This window comes from Aulonocara sp. 'chitande type north' Nkhata Bay, linkage group LG7 (assembly GCF_057382095.1).
Source record: "Aulonocara sp. 'chitande type north' Nkhata Bay isolate Kocher_YH1m ecotype deep benthic linkage group LG7, A_spYH_male_GT1.1, whole genome shotgun sequence".
Lineage (NCBI taxonomy): Eukaryota > Metazoa > Chordata > Actinopteri > Cichliformes > Cichlidae > Aulonocara > Aulonocara sp. 'chitande type north' Nkhata Bay.
Window position 1 is genome coordinate 38715247 of NC_141350.1, and position 20279 is coordinate 38735525.

A 20279-nucleotide genomic window follows, 5' to 3' on the forward strand; every position below is an offset into this window, starting at 1 on the left:
AAATCTGAGGAGTTTCTGAAATACAGGCCCATCTGGGACCACCAACCATGCCACATTCAGTCATTTAAATCACATTTCCTCCCCATTCTGATCCTCTGTTTAGCTGTCAATGGATAATGAACACTTGAACAGGTAAATGTAATAAAGTGACCAATCTATTCACAAAACTGTGTGACATCTGTTTTTTTATTTTAATTTTTAGTATCAATTTTTCAGTCTCAGTAGTGAAGCTTTTTGGTTCTTTTACATCCTAAACTGTCAAAAATTCATTGTCAGATTTATGTTGCATAACCATGTTTGATCGCTGTGAGAGAAAAATTAATTAATGAATAAACAAGATATATATCATGCAATGTTCAACAGTCAACTTATTTACTCAGTTGTTGAGCAGCAGAAACTGGAGGAAATTCACTGAATTTCCCCAAGACACTTGGGCTTGCATCAAGGCATTACATTTTACCAATGGCATCTCTAATTACTTTTGCACTCTTCTCCTAAAGTGCTTTTGCCATATCTCATCTCTCATAAACTCCCAGATGCACAATAAAAAATAAAAACTGTCAAAAATAATTCTCCAAAGCAATGTCATGTTGGAAGAGGCATCCCAAGAGAAAGTCTGCCAAACTGACAAATGTTTAGCACACAGTGACAGCAAGAATTGTTATGGGCACACTCTGATGTAGACAATCTCTTACAAACAAACCAGTTCAGTCTTCATTTCCATTAAGTGGCACCAGATCATCAACCTTCTGTCATTTTCTCCTCTCACAGCCCACATGCAGATTTCAGTTTCACCAAGAGCATTCACGTTTCATGATTTTTATAGACAAAATAAATCACCTTCGTTTTAGGTTGTTTCTGTGATTCAGTATATAAACCAAAGTTATCTGATTTTTACGTTCTGGAGGGCGATAAATTCTTTCATGTGGAAAATAATGTAATGTGACAGGCTGAGTTTCTGCATACAGCCAAGTGGCTCCAAACTAGGTTGATAGAAACTCCCTATTTCCTCTCAATGATTTGTTGATAACTGAACAACGAATAATTACATACTGTGAGAAAGCTACGGCTGTCTAAAATCAAAATTGTGGTTGCCAAACAGACAAATGTTCACATTCTTTTTTTTGACATAGCCAGAGATGTCAGAAGCAGAAGATAACTATGGAGATTTATTAAAGATTTGTAGCAAACCAACTGTGCTCTCATTTGCATCAAGTGGCACAGCGACTAATCTGCCAGCTCATCATCTTGCAGCCAAATTTCAGTTTGTCAGTCATAGAATTTAGCCACAGTAGCAACATTTGTATGATAGTTTAGTAAATGTTTATTAAATTAAAAAAAATCCTTTAAATTCAATTCAAAGTAAAATATTTAAAAAAACAACTGCGCAATAGTTTGGTTGCTTCGTAAAAAAAAAAAAATACAACCAGAATATAATGATTGGCAAATGTCAAACTCATATTTTATTCACAATGGAACAAAGAAAGCATGTGCACACATCATGCAATTAATTTGCACAAATATCTATAATATGCAGCTCACCCATGGTGGTGACTCTCAAAGCAGAGCCAATGAGAACTGATAAGAGAAATGATAAGAAATCAAATCGATAAATTGTATTGATAATGCAGTCAGAATCACTGAATTCTTTTCATTTCCCATCCCTGCTGATAAAATGAGGATGCATCACTACCTTTGGAGGCAACTAGAAATCTGTAAAGGCACAATCAATGCTGAAAGGCAAACAAGTTGTCAGGGAAGTTCCTGCATATTTCAGCAAAACAAAGCTAAAACTTACATACTGCATCTACTAAAACAGATTAGCTTTAGTTGATAGTGATGTGCAATACCACTGATTTGCTTTCTGATCTGATACCAAGTAAAATTCAGGGTGGTATCAACGATACTGATCCGATACTCTGTACAAAAAATTAATGTTTCATTGTATTTCATAATACAATATATAATTGCATTATGTAATTGTAATAATAATATAGCTTCATAATGATTACAGGACATCAGACTACTTGTTCTTACTGCTTAACGATGCAGAATTATCATATAGAAATAAAAAACCTGAAGTTGTGCGTTATTTGAGCATGTTGCTGCCTGCAGCACTAAAGGACTCTGACAAACGTCTGTCTCGCCCTAGCAGCACCTGTCCCTCTCCTCCTCTTCAGTTCGCCTCAACATAAGCTCGTCATATTCTGTGATATGATTTACTCTGAGGTGTTTGACGAGGCTAGTGGTGTTGCCACAACACTGTCTTGCCACATGTATCACAAACCATGTCTTGGCTGTTTGTGAAGGTAAAATACGTCCACACATTACTCCGTTTACGCTCAGCCATTGTTGTGAGTGCGCACGCCAGGGGCTGCGACACATTTATACAGCCGTGTTTCGCATATGACTATGAAAGGCGTAAGAGGAAGTAGTTCCTTCCAATTTAGACAATCCGAATGATGTAGTTTCTTTCCACTGTGTTCCTGTTAATGAAAAACTACAAATTTACCCCAAAGTACTAAAATATCGATATTTTAATATGAGAGTCGATTCTAGAACATAAATTACTGGTATCGGAAGAATTGATATTTCAATATCGATCCGCACATCCCTATCAGTTGAAGACTCAATGTGCTGAATGTCATGTGCAGGCTGTGTGCAGGCAGGAGTGGTGGTATGAAAGACCCAAAGTGCAGACACTCGGAGACAAAAGGTGAACTTAAATACAGCTTTAATGCTGAACTCAAACAAGTTACAAAAGTGCGAATCCAAAATAAACAGACAGACAGACAGACAGACAGACCACACAGCAAGATGAGGGTAGATCGCAACACAGACACAGAGAAACACAGGGCTTAAATACACAGAGGGAGCATCAGGGAATGAGTAACAGGAGGGAAACACAGCTGGGGCAACTCAGGCCTAACGAGACAAAGGAAGCAAAACCAGACACATTAACATGAGACACGGACTTCCAAAGTAAAACAGGAAACATAACACAGAGACACAGACTTGAATGGGGATACAGGAGACAGGGGAGACAGCAACTATGGATCACAGACAGAAAACCACAACACTAAAACTCTACCAAACCCACACCAAAAACCTAAACTAAGAATAAACCTATAACCCATAAGGCAAAGCTAGAATATAATGAAATAAACAAAATCAAAGAACCAAAAACACAAAACACTGGGTCGACGACCCAGGCACCCTAACAGTGAATTGGCCTGCCTTTTGTCCATACTTTTCAATAATTAAAAGCATTTAGTACATTGTCAAATGAAAAACACAATGAAGAAGAGTCAGGACTGTGGAGCAGCTAGAATCCTACATCAGGCCAAAATGGGACAACATTCCTCTCCCAAAGGTTGAACAACAGGTTTCCTCAGTTCCTGCTTATTGATGGACTGTTGTAAAAAGGAAAAACAGTTGTTTAACTGTTTATTCATCATTATACTCACAATTTCTGGTTTAGGTTACAACGACAGCATAGTAACTTAACTGATCTTGACATGAGCCAAAGTGATGAACATCTGTGATTCACCAGTACCATATAATACATAACATATAACATAATGAGTTCCAGGTCAGCAAACATGCTTCTTCTGTTGGAATGGATCATGTGTAAAAGACTGCAAGGCAAAAATTACCATTTTTGCAGGATGTAAAAATTTATTTTCCTTCTTATTTGTCCCCACCATTTTATGAGAAGCTCATCTGGGGCCAGAGCTAACAATAAGACCATCCAGCAAAAGAACATTCCCTTGGTATGCTTCTACTTTCAAATTATTATTAAAAAACATTTGGCTTTTACTGTCCACAGCCAGAGAAAAATAGAGCAATTCATTTAACTGTCAGTCTGCCTTTATCATTATTATTTGTCTCCTACCATCCCTGGCTCCATTCATCCTTCCCTAAACCCCAACATTCACTACACCCATTCACTCATCCATCAATCAACAGACTTATCAGCCATTACATCTTTTTTTTTAATCACTAGGACTTTTTTTCCTACCAATTCTTCTCAGTCATGTAAGCCCACATTTGCATGTTTGCTCATCCCTTTTTTCATTCCCCAAACCTTGAATCTGTTAAATTTGTCTCCATATTCTCTATCTATTCATCGATTCTTTGTCCGATCTATTCATGTCCTTCTACTCTAAGGACCCTCCAGGCCGTCAGGATCCATTGCTATTTTCAAAAAAGAGAGCTGATTTCTTCTTTCCCGCTGCTTTGAGATTGACTGTGCAGTGAGTGAATGCTGCACAATCAAAGTGCATCATCTGGGCCACTTGTTCAGCAATCGAAAAGCTACACTTTCCATCATCAGCCTGATTCATAGGCAGGAAATGTCTTGTGGTTGCTTGCTCAGTGACTGTTTTTTTTTCTTCAAATGTGCATGTAAATGTGCATCTTTGCACATCTGTGTACATAGGAAAGTCTTGTTTTAGTCTCCTTTTACACATACTCTTTCCCTACTGTGACTAGTTATCACACGGCTTCATATGTGTTCACATACACACACTCAGACACAGACAGACACACTTAAAGGATATTACCCACAGGTGCAGAATCCCTTGCAGAGAGAAGCCATCATAAATCAGACATGATTGAGATGTAAAACCGATGTTCTCCTTCTTTTACAACCCCTAGTCATTCCAGCGCAATGTGGCCAAGTTTGTATGTTTTTCTAGGAGACTCGGGAGCTGTTAAAAAAGCCCTATGTGGAAAAAATCAGTAAAACTTTTTTTTTTTATGTACTCAAAGATTTGCATGATTGTCAGTGTACTATGGAAGTTTTATGTCAGTTAAATGATTCACAGCTCATAAGAGGCATTGTAGCAGTTATTTAATTTTACACAGAAACCTAATGTAAAAATATGCTGGCTGTGAAATCATCATCTTGCAAAAGCTAGTCATGCTGTAGGCTTTTATGTATTATCTCAGGTGTCGAGAATTTAGCTTTTTATATGTTTTTTTTTTTTAACTATTTTAATGGAAAATGTAGCTTAATATTAGCAGAATTTCATACTGGTCAAGTCATTCAGTGATCCGGTGTGGCTGGGGGCATTGTGGTCACTTAAACCAGGACAGAAAAGTTTCATCATGGAATGAAACTTGTACTAAGAACATGTTTGTATTGATTTGCTGTTATTCTCCTTTCTATGTTTAGTTATACCTATGAAATGCGAAAAGGGGCATAAATCAAGGTTAAAATCTTAAAGAAATAATGGTTTGTTTCTACTTTAACATGACATTACTGAAGCAAATGAAGTTCCAAAGATATGTCTAACTCATTTTACAATTGCACAAAATCATTTGTGAATTATTTTGCAACAATTATTTTGAAAAACCAAAACCACCAGTATATACTGAAAGATACTGACACTCTCAAATGTACTTATCTGTGAAGAAAGTCAGTATCTCAGAAAAGCAATCTGTGGAAGTAAAACTGTTACTATAGGAAAAATTTAAAAAATAAAAAAAAAGACAGTGCATAGACTACTGTTCTATCAAATCACATAGTCATTTTACCTTACTTGGATAATTTTACATACCTTCACTTAAAAAGTGTTTATTGGAAATAAAAAAGTAAAGAAAAGTAGAAAGTAGGGCCAGTAAGCATCTTAACAGAACAAAATGGTAGTAAGGATTATTAATGTCTAGTATAGTGTGCCCAGAGGAAGCACAGGTCACTGGGTGTGAGGGGGAGAGGAAAAAAGATGGAAAAGAAGACTAAGAAAGAAGTGAAAGAGTCATAGTTTAGTGTTGTCAAGGGAGAGACAAGTCTTTGTAGGTTTTTCTGTAGGACAGGAAAACTATTAATCTGTCAGGGCAGATGAAGGGTGTGGGGGAGTGCCCGGAAAGATGGAAGGAGCAGAAAGAATGTAGGGACAAAAAGAAAAAGAGATGGTCCCCACATAGAGAAGAGAGAAGGTAGGACAAGCTGCTGGATTGCAGGGCTGTGGGGAAGGGAAGGGGGTGGAGGAAAATTGATAAAATAGGTTCAGAGTGGGAATTATAGTAAGGAGAGAGAAAGAGAGGGAGAAATTAGAAAATATGTGTGATGAAGCAAGACCTCACTGACCAGAGTCAGGCTTGAACACCATCAATCTGCCCCAAAACGTCACCCCGAGGAGCAACAGATCACACAGAAGGACAAAAGATAGAGGAAATGGAAACAGATGGAAAGAAGGGGGAGCTGAGATACAAGAGGGATATAGAGTGCAAAGGAGTGGGTGAAGGTGAGACAACAAGAGGGAAGTTAAGTTTAAAGATTTGTTTTTTTCATCAAGACTTTGCAAACTGATAAATTTGTAGTCACATAAGGTTGACTGAGAGTAGACCAAATAATGTGCCCTCCACACAGATAACAAGAGGAAATGATTACCCATGCACAACAAAATGTGAAAATGTGTAGTGCATGGGGGCAGATATATTAGGAAATTTCTTAGCAGTGCTACTAGAGAAGCCCTCCTATGTTTACACTTTCTTTTGTTGTAAGGCACACTTGTATCAAGATGCAGTGCTTTCCAATGGACAGATAGTGTACAAGATGAACTCAGTGCGAAGAAAAAAAACTGTGAAAAGTAGAAGTGGAGTTGTTAAGCACACTAATTAGATTAGAGGATGCATGGATCCTCTGCACAAAATCATCAGCGCTGTCACTTGGTGTTCATTCTCTCTGTGGTAGAGTATCACTTCCTGTCCCTGTTACAACACAGTGTTTTTGTGTAGCTTATCTGCATAGGAATTTAATTAAAAACTTTTAGATAACTTGTAATTTCACTGGGGGTAATCTTCACATGCTTCATCCGAAGCACAATCTCTGTGTATTCACTCGCTAATTTATAGTCTCAGTACTCACTCACTGGTTTCGCTAGCTTATATTAGCTAGCCGACTCGCTAGCAGCATGACCTCTTTATCTGTCCCTGCTGCACATTTTTTCTCTTTGTGTCAGATTGTCACGGTCTGCAGAGACAGGCCGTGCGGTGGTGTGTGTAATGGACCCAGGTGCGTACACAAGTGAGTAGACGGCAGTGAACTTAACAGAAAGCGAGCCTTTATTATGGCTGGAGACAAGGTGTACAAACAAAGTAGGGATAGCGTGACTAGACTATAGCTAAACTGGGAAAACTAATACTGTGACAAACTAAGAAAACTCAGAGACTAAGATGATCACTGAAAAGACTGACCGTGAAAACATGGAGGTGAGAACACAGACGACGCGACACCGCCTACATGAAACACAGAGACTAAATACACATGAGGGATGATCAGGGGAAGTGGCCACACATGGGAGCACAGCTGACACACATGAACCTAACGACAGGACAGGAGAGGTGAAACTAAATACACTGACATTGAATACAGACTTTCAAAGTAAAACAGGAAACATGGAGATTAGACATGACATGAACTAAACATAACCATGCAGACATGACTCATGACAGGTAGACGCACGAACCAGGGAGACGGAGTACAGGGGAAGCGACAGCATGAACTTGACAACACAAGACACACAGACATAAACACATGAAGGGCAAGGGAGGCTTAATACAAGGGTGATATAATTACAAATGAGCTGGAATAACTTAATGAACCTAAACAAACAATAACATCAAAATAGACTAAACACAAAGCACTGGGTCGCACGACCCAGGACCATGACACAGATGTTTAGTTACCTCTCAGCCTCCTTTAGCAGTAATGATACTTGTAGTAAATGTAGCCTATTTGCGGCTCTGGAGGCCAGATCACTGAATTGGAGACTCAGCTTTGCACCCTTGAAAAACCGGAGGTCACGTCAACCGGAGGTCACTAAAATCAATATTGAATAGGTGTGTAATAGTGTGTTGCCAAAACAATGTTGGTGTCACGGTTGTTATAGAGTGGACGCAGCCGCCCGTGTTGCAATATAAAGCCCAGGAAAGACACAGTCGGAACATGGAACTCACATTTTTCAGCCTTCACAAACAGGCGATTCTCCAATAGGCGCTGCAGTACGAGCCTCACATGCTCCACATATTCCGCCGGGCTCCGGGAAAACACAAGGATGTCGTCTAGGTAGACAAAGACACAGTGGTTAATGAGATCACCCAGCACATCATTAATCATAGCCTGGAAAACAGCAGGGGCATTGGTGAGCCCAAAAGGCATCACCAGTTATTCGAAATGCCCAAGGTCAGTATTGAACGCTGTCTTCCATACATCCCCTTCACGAATTCGCACCAGGTGGTAAGCATTGCCGAGGTCCAATTTGGAAAAAATTGTGGCGCCCTGGAGGAGCTCAAAGGTGGACGCCAGCAAGGGCAAGGGGTATTTGTTCTTAATCGTGATTTTATTCAAACCCCGGAAATCAATAAACGGCTGGAGCGTCTTGTCTTTCTTTGCCACAAAGAAAAACCCGCGCCCAAAGGTGAAGTGGAGGGTCGAATGATGCTGGCTGGCAAGGAGTCATTAATGTTCCATCGACTCCCGCTCGGGCTTGGAGATGTTATAAAGCCGACTGGTGGGCAAGGGAGCGCCGGGAATCAAATCAAAGCCACAGTCATACGGGCGATGGGTCGGAAGCGAGGAGGCTTTGTCTTTGCTAAAAACCTGGGCCAGGTCATGATACTCAGGCGGAACACCAGACAAATGAGGAGGTGCAACAGGCCTGAGACCGTCGCACCCAGAGTAGCGGAGCGTAAGCACAAAGCGTGACACTGACTGCTCCACCCTGAAATACGGCCCTTGGCCCAGTCGATCTGCGGATTACGTTGTGGCAGCCAGGGATAGCCCAACACAAGGGGAGCATCAGGAGATTTAAAAAGAAATAAACTGAGCTGCTCCGAGTGATTGCCAGAGAGGGTGAGTGTGATGGTTCGAGTGCAGTGAGTCACCGTAATCAGTGGGCTGCCGTCAAGAGCCGAAACCTGGAGAGGTTCGGGGAGAGGAACAACGGGTACGGCTAATTTGAGAAGGGTCTGGCTGCAGCCACTGTGGAGCTCCACAGTAACCGGATACACGTGACCTCCACACTAACCGGAAACACGTGACCTCCACAGTAACCGGAAACACGTGACCTCCACAGTAACCGGAAACACGTGACCTCCACAGTAGCCGTAAACACACATGGATACCGTGGAAGTCTTGCAAGTTGATCGCAAAGGTTGGGACAGAGTCTTTCTTAAATAAATTTGCCGTTAGTGATTTCATAATTCTAGGAATCGTCTAGTTTTCTTACAATGATCATGTTGCCACTTTTTTTGCGTTACAACAACATTCCTTCTTATTTTAATGTTTTTTCATCGTGCTCCATGGCAGAGAAACACACAGATCAATATCTCATTGTCGGCACTGGGTCAAGCTGTTGTAGGTAAGTACATGCATTGTCTCATGACCAGAACGCTACCATTGTTTACATGTTAGATTTGTTCCTATCTGTGTGTGTATATTCTTTTCTTTGTGTACCTAGCCCCACAGGTGTGCAATAAACCCAGAGAAATCACAGAAACGATGTTGAACCCAGCACCTTCAATGTCTGGTGACACTGGTAAAATTTCTTAATTTGAATAGTGATTGTCATATATAGGTGAAATAATAATCTTGCATTCATTATCTTGTTGTAGTTGATGGCTCATAAACGAATTTGTTACATGCTGTTTCAAATGAATTTCCTTCTATAAATAGTGCTTATTTTTCTTGCATTTGTATGCATTTAATATGCATTCTATGTAGTGTTTTGTCTGAAACCTGTTAAAATCCCTATAGAACCTCAGGAAAGAGTTGACAACAAGAAAGCCAATAGAAGGTCAACAGATGCAACTTTTCCTGACCTGTGTGGACCACCGTGCGAAGCTCTGACAAAGCCTGAGAACATTTTGGCCAGCCGTTCATCATGGTGTTTTGTACCGCACCCTGGCCAACAACAGCTTGTATGTTAAAGTTTTCAGATGTCGCAAAGTGCAACTTTTAGTGCTTATCTGATTTTGTCATCCACAGTCTATGACACCATCTGTTTTTTTTAGCTCAACTATGTTCTGGACATCAGCAGACCCAAAGATGAGCTGATTGTTGAAACGTCTTCTGGATGCCTCACACGGGCAGATTTTTGGACACTGGGTTTAAACAAACAAATGGAATTGACTGTAAGTATTTTTTTCTCCTATGAATATGAAATAATAAAGTGTACATTCATTTTTTTTCATGATTTTTTCTGTTTTAGATTGGAAATGGCTGTTTTGAGCTTATCACCAAAATTGTTCAGTCAAAGGTACTGTATGTTGTATATGATGATTGTCAAGCTTTAATTTAAAGAGTTGTTGTTTTAAATGTTTTTTTTTTTTTACATTCTAGGGGATAAGCATTTACATAGAAAATCTGTATGTCACCCGGACTTGGCTTGCACCCTATGGCTGTGATCCATTGCAGTCCTTTCCTGTAAGTGTACCGTCCTTTAAAGAAACAAGCAAGTAATCAAAATGATTTTTTTTATAACTTTGGTGAGAGTTCATATACAGGATACTTAAAAATACAATTCTGTTTCAGACTGATGCTCAGAGGATGCACATCATAGTTCTCCCTCTCTGGACACCTAGTCATTTCCAGTTGTGTGTAAGTCTTGTTTTTTGACACATACAAACTATTAGAATTTTGCTATGTGTCTGAGATGTATTCAAGCTTTTATGACGCAGTTTCAAAAGTCTTTGATTGTGATCGCTTGCAATGACATTGTTTGCAGGTTTGAAGTCATGGCTAACTGTCTTTTAGGTACTGAAGCCACCTAAAAGAGAAATCCTCTTTCTTGACCCATTATACACCAAGGCAGGATTTGGTGGCCAACAATATGTTTCACTTTTGAGGTCACATTTTTATAAGCATTTTTGGTTTGTTCCGGAGTTTTCAGGAACCTGTTCAGTGTTCCAGGTTAAGTGCATCCCAGATCATGTTCTGCTGATCTTGAGTGTTCACACATACAGTACACTCACATGGTTTTTCTATAAACTATATCAGCAAGTTTCTGTGTGGAGTTTGCATGTTCTCCCCGTGTTTGCGTGGGTTCCCTCTGGGTACTCCGGCTTCCTTCCACCGTCCAAAGACATGCAGCTTGTGGGGATAGGTTAATTGGATAATCCAAATTCCTACTAGGTGTAACTGTGTGAATGAATGTGAGTGCGAATGGTTATCTGTCCCGGTGTGTTGGCCCTGCGACAGACTGGCGACCTGTCCAGTCTGTCGCCCTATGACAGCTGGGATAGGCTCATCTTCACATTATGATCATAAAAATTAGTTTATAAAATATGCCAACCTTAACTTAAAGCTGTAAATGCTTTATTTTGACCAACTGTGAGCATGTGACTGTACTTTTTCATTTTGTTATGCTGTTTTGTTGAGGTCGTGTTCCTAAGGCCTGTAGTTACAGTTGGTGCTATTAGCAATAAACATTTCACACCCATCATGATGACATCTGTTAACTTGTGAATGTAACTGTCTTTAAAAAAAAAAGGAATCTTGCAGTGAAGATCATTCCCGGGCAGTGGTCAGAAAAAAAGAGCTTTGACTTGAAGGTATGTGCTAGTTTAAGTGTATGGTGAATAATATGAATTACACTAGTCTTCTTTTAAGGGATTTTATTAACGAGCCTTTATTTTCAATGTAATACAGGGTTTTCCAAGCCAAGACTATGGAGTTGACTGTGGGATCTTCATGCTGATGGTAATTTTTCTCTTCTCTTCTTGAGATTCATACAGAAGCTAATTTAAGCTTCTAAAAAAATGACATTTTTATTTTTTCTTCCAAATAGTCTGCTCTGTACGTGGCACTGGATGCTTCATTTGACTATACTATAGTAAGTATTCTATTTACTTTCACAGCAATGGAGTCTTGAATCTTTTGAAAGTTGTTAAATATGTTTCATATTAATATTTTACAGTCAGACATGCCCTACTTGCGTAAATGGTGGTGCTTGCTGTTGATGGAGAACTTTGATCTCAGGAGGTATTTATATTTTGACTTCTGTTCTATGTTGTGTCAAAGTTTACACACCTTAACAATATCAACATTTTCTGTTAAGCTCTGGCAAGCTATTTGCACACTGGAGAGAGGAAGCCAAAGCTGTGCTTGAAGGACAACACGTGCCCATTTTCAGACTGAAAAAGCGCAAGTTCCAGGAAGTCAGTCAGGTCAGTATTCACTTTAAACAGTAGTGTAATTACATGTTTAGTGACATTTGAATAACTGTTAAAAAACTGTTCTGCAACAGAGAAATAACTATGTTTTTATCCCCATTTGCCTGACACAGGAGCCAGCAGTTGTTGAAGATCTGCGTCCTGCTGTGCAGTGGGTTGTCCAAAATAAGGCACACGTAACAATGCCAAAATATCTGTCCTTAAATCAAGGGGACCAGCAGAGGGTCTTAAGAGACATGTCAGAGGAAGAAGACACTGGAGCAAGGGACTTGTTCCTCTTTGTTTTTCAGTTTGCAGAGGACATGGAGCTCTTTTTGAAAGCATGTGCTGATGAGCAGGGACTAAGGGTCAGTGCTATGTTTGACATGTAATGGACAAATGAAGGCACTGGCTGTTTGTTTGTTTGTTTAATATGTCGTTGTTGTTGTTTTTTGTTTTGTTTTTTGCATAGTACAAAATTCCAATTAAACTTATTTCAAAATGTTGTTCACTTGATTCTATGTCCATACTTATAATAAAGGATTACAGTGTAACAGCATTAAATGTAAATGTAACAGCATTTTTTTTTAACTTGTAATTTCAAAATAAAAAGCTTATTGTTGATATTAACAGTAAAGAATTGTAATCAATAATATTTTTATACATTTTAAACATTAACACTCTGGGCTCTATCCTGGCCATTTGTGGACACTTCACTTATTCTTTTTTTTGACTACTGCACTGCAGTGGACCAAAAGAATGACACGGGTTTGATCTTAAGGATCTAATAGTTGTGTGTGTTGTGCATGACATTGCCACACAAATATGTATTTGCAAGATCGAGTAGAATAAATTATGACGCATGAAATATTACATAGGCTGCAGTGAATTTCTGTTGATACAGACTATTGAGCTTTGAGTTTCCCAGTCAAACTTAGCTTTGAAGCACATGCTAAAAACACTTTTACTCTTGTACATTTCATAACAAGACATCATAGCCAAAATATTAACAAAATATATATTATTAAAAAATTCAAAGCTGCAGCACATACAGCAACAAACACCGTTAGTAAATGTGTCCTGGAGTTTAGTGCTGCTGCTGTAAGTAAGCCTAACAGCTTCCAGATCACTTATTTTTCTGGAAAGATGGTAGGAAGGGCATCACTGCTCATTTCTACAGTCTCCCAGATCTTGAAATACAATCGCTTTGTACCATGAAACCACTTCGCAGTACTAGGAGTCCACTAAAACATATAAAGAGAGTGATCCTGGAAGAAATGAGGCACACACTAGTGACCTCAACAATTGCAAGACACCCTTTTCCCCGATGCTCAGATGGGGAAAAAAAAGGAAGTTTCATGAAAACATTAGAATCAGAATCAGAAATCATTCTGATTCTGATTCTAAGAAATATACATTTTATAGCATTTTGTGAACATACACAAAAAGTGGCCATTTTTGGCAACAAACAAGCTGAGAGAGAGTTTTATATTTTTTGCTCTCCTTGAACAAAAATAATAGTGCATAATAATCAATGTTGATGTTAATCAATTAGATGTCCCACTACTATTAATAATACAGCAGTCGCTCGTTTATCGCTGGTGTTACGTTCTAAAAATAACCCGCGGTAGGTGAAATCCATGAAGTAGCCAACTTAATTTTTTTTACAATTATTATAGTAGATGCTAAGACTGTAAAACCCCTCACTACATGCTTTATACACTTTTCTCAGACAGGCATGAACATTTTCACACTTTTCTCTTTTGTTTAAACACTCGAGTTCAAACCTTCGTAGAAAACGTAAGTCCAGTATTATGGAATGAAACCAAAAGGTGCATTTGAGGGTGCAAAACGTTTCGTCGGCATTGTTGTGTTTGTTTGGGAGAAAACTTACAAACATACAGTACAGCACTTCAGAATTACACTGCTAGCGATCGAAGATTTATGTAAATTCGACAAGCTAAACGCATTCTGTACTGTACAGCAGGAGTCCCCAACCTTTTTTGCACCACAGACCACTTTAATGTCAGACAATATTTTCAGGGAATGACCTTTAAGGTGTCGCGGATAAATACAACAAAAGAATAAAAAAAAGAAACTGTGGTATTTTGTAAATATAATAATAAACGTGACTTGAGCTGTGCGCCAACAACAATGACAGCGACATCCTCCTCTCTGCTTCTTAATGCTCTCTGGTCGCTATGGTAACGCGTAAATAGTTCTTTCAAAATAAGACACACAACTACAACCATACATTTCACACCGGAGGATCAACTGTCGCGGAACGGTACCAAAGGACTCACGGACCGGTACCGGTCCGTGGGCCTATTAGGGACCACTCCTGTACAGGAGACACTGGACTAGATTGATTGACAATGGTCTACAGCAATCAGAACGCACAACACAATGTACTGTAAAAAAAAAAAAAAATCAGCGAAACAGCAAGTGTCGCGGAAGGTGCGCCGCGCCGCGAGGGACCACTGTACACTTTTGGCCACGAACAATTTAGGGGATGGTGAATTTTTTTGAACAAACCCAGAGTGTTAAAAACCCCCACTTAAAACCATTTTTATTTCTCAGCAGCATCAATAGTAACAAAAAAACAATTTAGTTTTCGATTTAACTGAAGTTACGTGTTTCCGGTTACTGTGGAGGTCACGTGTTTCCGGTTAGTGTGGAGCTCCACAGTGGCTGCAGCCAGGTGCTCTTGGCTAATTTATGAGCTAGCGATTCATCCAACAAACTCTGCTCAGCTCCAGAATCAATTAGCGCGCTACACGGGTGAGTTAGGGAATGAAAAATCAGCTTGGCCGGACAACTGAGATGGGGAACAGAGTTAGCTGTAGTACCCGCCAGTATTCCCACAGCTACTGGCGGGCGGATTCTTTTACTCGCTTCGCTATCGGCCCAGTGTCCCCTTCTTCCACACACGAAGCACTCTGTCTTCTCCTCCGATGGGAAGCACCGAACCGAGCCCGGCCCAGCTGCATCGGCTGTTCCTCATCCTCCGCTGGGTCTTCTTCTTCCTCTCTCCATTGAGAAGGAAGCAATCTGGTAGGCATATTGGCACCACCTGCCGGTCGTCGTCCTTCTCCTGCCTGTCTCCCAAACTCTTTCATATGATTATCTAGTTGAATGCACATATTAATTAAAGCGCTAAGAGACTTAGGTAGCTCTTTTGTAGCTAACTTACGCTTGATTTCTTCGTTTAGGCAGTTCAGGAAGGCTCCCCGGAGTGCGTTTTCTACCCAGCCCGTCTCCTCAGCCAGGATCCAAAAGTCAATGAAGAAATCCGCGACACTCTTACATCCCTGCTTCAGGGTAAACAAACGATTAGCTGCGCCATTAGCTGCGCCATCTGCATCTGTTCCTTTATCAAACACATCGGAACTTGGTCAGAAAATCTTGGTAGGAGATATTCGGTTGAACATTTAAAACAGCTTGTGCCCATTGCAGCACTCGGCCAGTCATTAATTCCACCATAAGCGTTATCTTCGCGCAATCTGAGCCGTAAGCCTGTGTCTGTTGTCTGAAAATTAATGAACACTGCATCAGAAAGCCTCGACTCTTTGTTATATCTCCATCAAACATCTCCGGAACCGGTAATGTATGTTCTCGCCTAGGTGGAGGTGGTGGAGGTGAAGGAGGTAGTGGGCAAGCTGCAGCCACACTTACTGACGGAGTGGGTTGTGGATTCTTAGCTGAGGTGCCAGGAGCAGTGAGTAACATACCTTGAATGTTTGCAAGCACCTGTCGCATCGCCGTTTGTTCCGTCATAATGTGTTTCATCATGCTCTCATGGTGGTCCAAAACTTTGCCCTGAACAGAGAGCTCTCGCTGAACTGGGTTTGAGTCCGCTGAGTCCATGGCTGGCTGGAGTATTCTGTCATGGTTGTTAAAGAGTGGACTCAGCCGCGGAGCTCAGAAATGAAGACAGTGCGTTTATTTACAGTGCAGCAAGGTGACAACAGTTCAAATGTGCAACAATGGTGATAGTGCGTCCTTCCTTCTGTGTAAGCCCGTGCGTGGTAGTGAATGCCCGTCTCTCCTCCAAGTGCTTCCTTTGTGTCTGTGAATCCTCCGTCAATCCCTGGGTGAACACACACACAACAAGATGAGTACGTAGATCAGACAATACTTCAATAACGCTAGCGGTTCGAAAACACTACCAGGCTTAGTGCAATACTCCAGCGCTGTCTGTCGCTCAGCCACACCATTAAGTAGCCCTGCCGAAGATGGTAGTTGATTGGCAGCAGCTGGTGGATTGATTGCAGGTGCGGTAGCTCCGGGTGACAGCACTTCCGGGTCGGAGATAGCCTGTTGCTAAGTTACCTCCTAACACATGACAGCGGAGCCGGAAGGGAAGACAGGGCGATAGGAGAGACACACATACACACGCACACAAATATACACACTGGCAGGTCGACCGGTCAGGGCGCCTTCAAATCCTGACAGTTGGACTCTGTCGTTTTCTCTGGTCTCCTTCCCAATTGGACCATTAGTGACATTTTGAGCCGCATGTTCTCTTTAAATTACTGGCTGTCCGAGTCGTGTCCAAAAAAACAATGTGGGCTTTATAGATAATTGGGAAAGTTTCTGGAGGAAACTTGGTCTTGTTAGGAGAGATGGCATCCATCCCACTTTGGATGGAGCAGCTCTCATTTCTAGAAATCTGTCCAAATTCATCAAATCCCCCAAAATGTGACTATCCAGAGTCTGGGTTGGGAGGGTTTGTGGCTCGGTTCTGTGTGTTTAGTGGACTTTTGCGCAAATACGTAACTGCTCTTATAATCGTTGCTTGTTTTTGCTGTGTTCTAAACTTTGGCCAAAGAGAGTATACTTTCACTGATAACTGTTGCTTTCACACTATATTAAAATAAAAAATAAACTAGAGAATGGGATTCAGCTGTGTGTGCACTCTCCTTGACCACTACTGGTAACAAGTTAGGTAAAATTTACCAGAGACTGAGTATTTATGTATATGATCCTTCTAACTGGATTGCTTGGAATGTCTAAATACAATGAGTGTTGTCAGTCATGTAAGTCACATGGACTGGAAAAAATGGATTGCACTGATTACTACATTAAAATGTTATCGGAGCAAGGACTGGCTAAAGAAGGTAGCCATCCATATCTCCTGTGCTTTGGTGCTACAATGATTAATGGCCAGATAAACACACCTGCAGATAAGGAAACACATGCTTGTCACACGCACACAGACATTTTAGAATGCAACCATGTTGTCTCCACTGACTCTCAGCACACAGACTCACCCATCCAAATCATTGCATTCAGGTGTTCCAGTCATTTTCATGGTCACATAAAATCAAAACCTAGGCATGCAGACTGATTCTACAAACATTTGTGAAATAATGGATTGCCCTCAGAAGTTCATTGAATTCCAACGTGATAGTATACCACCTGTCAACAAGTCCAGTCATGAAATATAAACATTCTCTAAATATTGTACCTGTTAGTGATCGTATAACAAAGAGGAAGTGATTAGGGACAACAGCAACTCACCCACAAAGTGGTAAGCCACGTAAAATCACTGAGTGAAGAATAGTAGATAGGAGTCACCAACTTTCTGCAGAGTCAATCTCTACATACCTCAAACATGCCCACATACTTCATGTGACCTTCAAATTATCTCAAGAACAGTACATAGAGAGCTTCATGGAATGGGTTTCCATGACTGAACACCTGTATTCAACCTTACAAGTGCAAGGCAAAGCAGTGGTGTAAAGCACACCACCACTGGACTCTAGACCAGTTCAGACATGCTCTCTGCAGTGACAAGTCATGCTTCTCTATCTGGCAATCAGATAGATGAGTCTGTGTTTGGTGGTTGCCAGTAGAACGGTACTTGTCTGATTGCAATGTTCAAAGTGTAAAGTTTGTTTGAAAGGGAATTATGGTATTGCCTGATCTTGAGGAGCTGGACTAAGCCCTTAGTTTCAGTGAAAGGAACTCTTAATGCTTCACCATACCAAGATATTATGTACAATTTCATGCTCCCAAATTTGTGGGAACAGTTTGGCTCACCAGTGCAGAAAGTCCATAACAAAATGGATTGGTGAGTTTGGTGTGAAAGAACTTGACTGGCCTACATAGAGTCCTGACCTCAACCTAAAAGTACATTATTGGGGTCAGTTAGAGTGGAGACTGTGAGCCAGGCCTTTTCATCTAACAATGTCTGACCTCACAAATGCATTTCTGGAAGAATGGCCAATACGTTATAGTATCATATTAAACCCTGTGTAACAAAAGCTCAACACTGCGCCCAGCACCCTGGAGCACTTCTGTTGTGTTTTGTATGTGTTTTGAGTTTTTATGTGCTTCTGAGTTTTTACGTGTTTTGAAGTTTGTACGTGCTTTGTCTCTAGGGGCCACCGTAAATATACTTTTATTTATTCACTCCACATAAAATGTAATAAATAAATCATATAATACAAAAACCAACTATTCACATTTCAACTTTTAACTATTTAAATTTTCAGCTTTTCCCTTTTACAAATATAAAGTGAAACAACACAAAACACTGCAAACCACAACACAATTAAATATAAATTGAAATATGAAAAAAAAGATGCATATTCTCTGTCCTATGGGCCTGCATGAATAAACTTTCTGAATCCTTTATCATCTGCAACTGAATATAGTTGTGAATGATTACTATACCTTTCCTGATGTCCCTAATGTAACTACCGCCCCTCCCCCCTCATCCCAGCGTGAAGCACAAGGCTCGCATGTATGGAATCAGAATTTATTTTGTATGGATCTGTTTGAGGAAAGAGGGTTGTGGCAGTAGAATCTTCCTTACCTCGATGTCTTATAGTGACGTGTCGGTCGCAAACGAAATGGCTCTTAGGGCCGGATCTTTGACGTGAACGACGCGAGCCAGCTCCTTATTGCGAGCCGTGTTTTTTTTTTGTCTTTTTTTTTTAAACCTTTCTCTTGCACTTTTTTCCGCTTCACTCCGCATGCTATGGAATCAGCCACCTTGAAACGAAACCAAAAAAAATATTGAAACCGAAAAAAATACGACAGTGAAAAACAATTAATTGAAACTGTAATTATTTTGTTTTCGCTTACTTTTTTTTTTTTTTTTTCAGTTTCAATCCATGTTTCGGTTTCAATCCAGTTTTCGGTTTCAGTCCATGTTTCGGTTTCAATCCAGTTTTCGGTTTCAATCCATTTTACGGTTTCAAACCATTTTTCAGTTTCAATCTGCTGGCACTGTTTTGGCGTCCGGAGGCGCGCTTGAGGGGGCGGGGATTCCGACCCGCATGAATTTGCATACATTATAGAGTCCTTGCTCGTGCTGACCAAGCTGCCATTTTTCTCTTTTTGCCTCTTTCAATAATGGCTGCATCAAGTTCAAGTGGACCCTCTAAACTGCAGGTAAGTAATCATTTTCCATCGTCTTTCTTTGCTATTTCACTCGACTGGACATAGGTGTAGTTTTTATTAGCTAAATCTGGTGAAGTTGTGGTAAAATGCCAACATTAGCCTATTCGTTGTAGCAAGCTAGCTGGCAGCTAAAATTTGCTAAATTCAGTGATGCCCCTGTCTCTTTTGTGAATAAACAAACACTTTAACTTTGAAATGGAGGTTTTTGAGGTTCAAACTGCAAAAGTATCTACAAGGATGCCAGAGCCTTACTCCTGATGGCCAGTGGTGATGATAACATATTAAGCAATGGCAGATTCCAGGCACATAACAGTGAGACAAGTGTAGGGTTGGAAGTAATGTCTTGCAGGTCACCTGTTTTTTTTTATACATCTTTGTATGCCGTACTCTTTAACCCTTTAAGACCTACCATAGAACCAAGTCCGCCAGAGCTTATATTACATTTTTACATGTTGTAGTGCCATTTTTGGGAGCATTTCAAGTTGCTATACATCAATATAACCATTACAGCCTAAATTGTAATAATATGTATGCATGAAGTGCATAGTACTTACATAAATTGCAAAAAAGTGCAATAAATTACAAAAAAATTGAAAATTGTTTTTGTTTTTTTAACATATATTTCTAGTTAGAGAAATTTAACCCTTTAAGACCTACCATAGAACCAAGTCCACCAGAGCTTATATTATATTTTTACCTGCTGTGGA

The 20279-nt window shown here is 40.2% G+C and overlaps 1 protein-coding gene across 1 annotated transcript; it reads left to right on the forward strand.

Annotated features, from left to right (window-relative positions):
- Positions 1–9272: 9272 nt before the first annotated feature.
- On the forward strand, positions 9273–12732 carry LOC147325680 (uncharacterized). The gene is made up of 10 exons (XM_086302497.1): positions 9273–9545; positions 9764–9927; positions 10021–10432; positions 10541–10606; positions 11499–11559; positions 11657–11707; positions 11796–11840; positions 11925–11989; positions 12066–12174; positions 12294–12732. Exons 6-10 carry the CDS (start codon positions 11699–11701, stop codon positions 12549–12551), a joined length of 486 nt encoding a protein of 161 aa, XP_086158623.1. The 5' UTR covers positions 9273–9545; positions 9764–9927; positions 10021–10432; positions 10541–10606; positions 11499–11559; positions 11657–11698; the 3' UTR covers positions 12552–12732.
- Positions 12733–20279: the final 7547 nt, after the last annotated feature.

Excerpts from the sequence above, each read along its gene's own strand:
- LOC147325680 (XM_086302497.1), top strand. Across the intron at positions 11,990-12,065 it reads GAGAACTTTGATCTCAGGAG|CTCTGGCAAGCTATTTGCAC; the intron begins GTATTTATATTT and ends TTTTCTGTTAAG. Across the intron at positions 12,175-12,293 it reads AGTTCCAGGAAGTCAGTCAG|GAGCCAGCAGTTGTTGAAGA; the intron begins GTCAGTATTCAC and ends TGCCTGACACAG.